Source organism: Silene latifolia, chromosome X, assembly GCF_048544455.1.
Source record: "Silene latifolia isolate original U9 population chromosome X, ASM4854445v1, whole genome shotgun sequence".
Taxonomy (NCBI): domain Eukaryota; kingdom Viridiplantae; phylum Streptophyta; class Magnoliopsida; order Caryophyllales; family Caryophyllaceae; genus Silene; species Silene latifolia.
Window position 1 is genome coordinate 13,218,023 of NC_133537.1, and position 3,112 is coordinate 13,221,134.

General features: G+C 40.6%; 1 protein-coding gene across 1 annotated transcript; it reads left to right on the forward strand.

Annotated features, from left to right (window-relative positions):
* The first annotated feature begins 452 nt into the window (after positions 1-452).
* On the forward strand, positions 453-3,112 carry LOC141616898 (subtilisin-like protease SBT4.3). The gene is made up of 7 exons (XM_074434057.1): positions 453-766; positions 880-1,399; positions 1,518-1,612; positions 1,709-1,930; positions 2,007-2,118; positions 2,214-2,430; positions 2,538-3,112. Exons 1-7 carry the CDS (start codon positions 504-506, stop codon positions 3,110-3,112), a joined length of 2,004 nt encoding a protein of 667 aa, XP_074290158.1. The 5' UTR covers positions 453-503.

Genomic DNA, 3,112 nt, shown 5'->3' on the forward strand with positions numbered 1-3,112 from the left:
TCGCCTATTCATTTAGTAAATATAGAATTTTACTCTATTTTACAAAGAAAACTAACAATCTGCTGATCGTAATCTGCCAATTACCAAACACTCAAACTAATTCGGCTAATTATAATATGCTAGTCAAACCTTTTGATAAAATCTGCCATTTATAATCTGCTTTTACAATCTATTTATGCGGAAATTAACCCGTCGTTTACCAAACATGACCTTTATCATGGGACAAAATAGTTAGACACGTAATCAATTATAAAAGGAAATGAGATAGCGTCATCGGGCGGTAGTCAGTGAATCGGTGATACTTAATATTGGACTTAATATTGGACTTGCGGTAGTCAGTGAATCGGTGATAGGGCGCCCAATCTCGATATCAGCCTCTCTCTCACACCTTTATGCATGCCCATTAAGTTATGGTCCCCTACATATATTACTAACAGAGTTATATTAAGATCCCGTGTTACATTATACTATTAGCGTAAAACAGTTTTACAAAAGACTAACTCATGGAGAAAATGGTAGGTATGAATGAAGTGGTGTCGGTATTTCCCAGCCGAACACTACAACTTCAAACAACAAGATCATGGGATTTTCTGGGAGTTCCACCACCAAGTCCTGAACAGCAAGCTGCCGAAAGCGACGTTATTATCGGTGTTATCGACACCGGAATTTGGCCGGAATCCCCTAGTTTTAACGACATTGGCTTAGGACCTATTCCTACAAAATGGAAAGGTGCATGTGACGGTGGGAAAAATTTCACCTGCAACAAGTAAGTATTTGTACTGTAAAACATACGGAGTATGTTACTGTAAAACCGCCTTATAAAACAGAAGATTGGCAGTTCTTTTAACTCGCTAACTAATTAAAATCATGACATTGCAGGAAAATAATAGGCGCAAGGGCATACATTGAATCAGATGTATCGGCAGGGTTATCCGAAGACCTAGAATTAACTGCAAGAGACGATGATGGCCATGGAAGCCACACAGCAGCAACAGCAGCAGGGAGAATCGTAAACAACGAAAGCTTTTTAGGGGTAGCCGAAGGTACAGCAAGAGGAGGAGTACCATCAGCTAGAATTGCAGTATACAAAGTGTGTAATTTCACAGAATGCGCAGACTCAAAAATTCTAGCAGCTTTCGATGATGCAATTGCTGATGGAGTTGACCTTATTAGCATCTCCATTGGAGGAAACCCGTTGAAGCTTGAGGCAGATACTATCGCGATAGGGGCATTACATGCTATGGAAAAAGGTGTATTAACTGTACATTCTGCAGGAAATGATGGAGAGGGTAATGGTCCTACAGGTAGTGTTGCACCCTGGCTTTTCTCGGTTGCTGCTAGTACTACTGATCGACAAATTATCGACAGGGTTATTCTTGGCAATGGACAGACATTGATTGTATGTCCTCTTTTCTTCACTTTGTAATTTCATTTTGGATTTTATCGCGTTTTCATATGATGACTCATGTTTTTTGTACCTGTTTTAATTGATACTAACTTTTGGGCCTGCAATACAGGGAAATACTATAAACACATTCACATTAAATGGAACAGAATTCCCTCTGATTTACGGGAAAGCCGTAACAAGTACATGTGATGAAGCTAATGCAACGTAATCTTCATCCCCCCTTTCATTTCCAATTGTCGCGTTTTTGTACTGTTGTAAGTCTTAACCATTGTATTGTTATATTAAATTAAATTTATTCAGGTTGTGCTTTGAAGACTGTCTAGATACAAGCCTGGTGAAGGGGAAAATAATCGTGTGCGATGATTCACAACCACGACCATATTCAGCGGCTTTCAGGGCGGATGCTCTTGGTATCCTGGCACCGACTAGCTCGGAGACCACCTCTTATGCTTATCCTTTGCCTGCTGCATCTCTCAGCAAGACTGATTTTGCAGCACTCAAATCCTACCTTAACTCCACCAAGTATGAATAGTTTTCGTCGTGAATTAGAGCTTGATCAATTGAGACTAAATCACATCAATTTCCGGTATTAATGCAGAGATCCTAAGGGAACTATTCTGAAAAGCGAAACCAGGAAGGACACGACCGCTCCTGTTCTTGCTGAATTTTCTTCGAGAGGACCTAATACAATCGCACCAGATATTCTAAAGGTTTGTTACTTGATTCGACTTCCATTTATTCATCGCGTAATTAATTCATAATTATTAAACTTTATAATTTGTTGGCGGTGATGTTTGTGTTATAGCCTGATATCAGTGCACCAGGAGTCGACATTTTGGCTGCTTATTCTCCTGCAGGCATTCCATCTGGTGATTTTCCTGAAGATACTCGAATGGTGAACACCGATATCTTATCCGGAACCTCCATGGCTTGCCCTCATGTCTCTGGTGCAGCTGCTTTTGTTAAATCAGTGCATCCTGACTGGTCTCCGGCCGCAATTAAGTCTTCACTAATGACTACAGGTAACAAATTAAGTCTTATACTTTGACTGTTGTTTAGCGACTTCAGTCTAACAATAAGTTACTGTCATATCGTCTTACACGAGACTTGTTATTTTTTCAATGTACAGCGAACCCAATGAATGCATCAAAGAGCAAAGACGCGGATTTTGGTTACGGATCAGGGCATGTGAACCCGGCCAAGGCAACAGATCCTGGACTTGTTTACGACTCTACTGTTAACGATTACATCCCATTCATGTGTAGGTTAGGTTATGACACGGGCAAAATTGTCGCATTTACGGGTAACCTCAACGCCACATGCCCGCAAAGTCTTACACAGTCGTCACCAAACGACGTTAACTACCCTTCATATTCCGCACTAGTCAAAGCTGAAGACCCGTTCAGTCTAAAATTTAACAGATGTGTCACTAATGTCGGAGCTGCAAATTCAACCTATACGGCTAAAATTACGTCTGTGTCGGATAAGGTTCAGATTACAGTTGACCCGAGTACTTTGACTTTCGGGTTGTTGAAGGAGATCAAGTGTTTTAATGTGAGTGTTGTTGGGAAGGGACTTCCATTGAAATCATTTGGGACCGCGAATCCATTGAAATCATTTGTGTCAGCTTCTCTTGTTTGGACCGACGGAGTTCATAATGTTAGGAGTCCTATTATTGTGTACACATCTTCTGATATTAATTAG

Bases quoted from the DNA above. Each gene is read 5' to 3' on its own strand.
- LOC141616898 (XM_074434057.1), top strand. From the start codon at position 504: ATGGAGAAAATGGTAGGTATGAATGAAGTGGTGTCGGTATTTCCCAGC. The intron at 1,400-1,517 runs GTATGTCCTCTT...CCTGCAATACAG, and splicing joins GCAATGGACAGACATTGATT to GGAAATACTATAAACACATT. The intron at 2,431-2,537 runs GTAACAAATTAA...TTCAATGTACAG, and splicing joins GTCTTCACTAATGACTACAG to CGAACCCAATGAATGCATCA.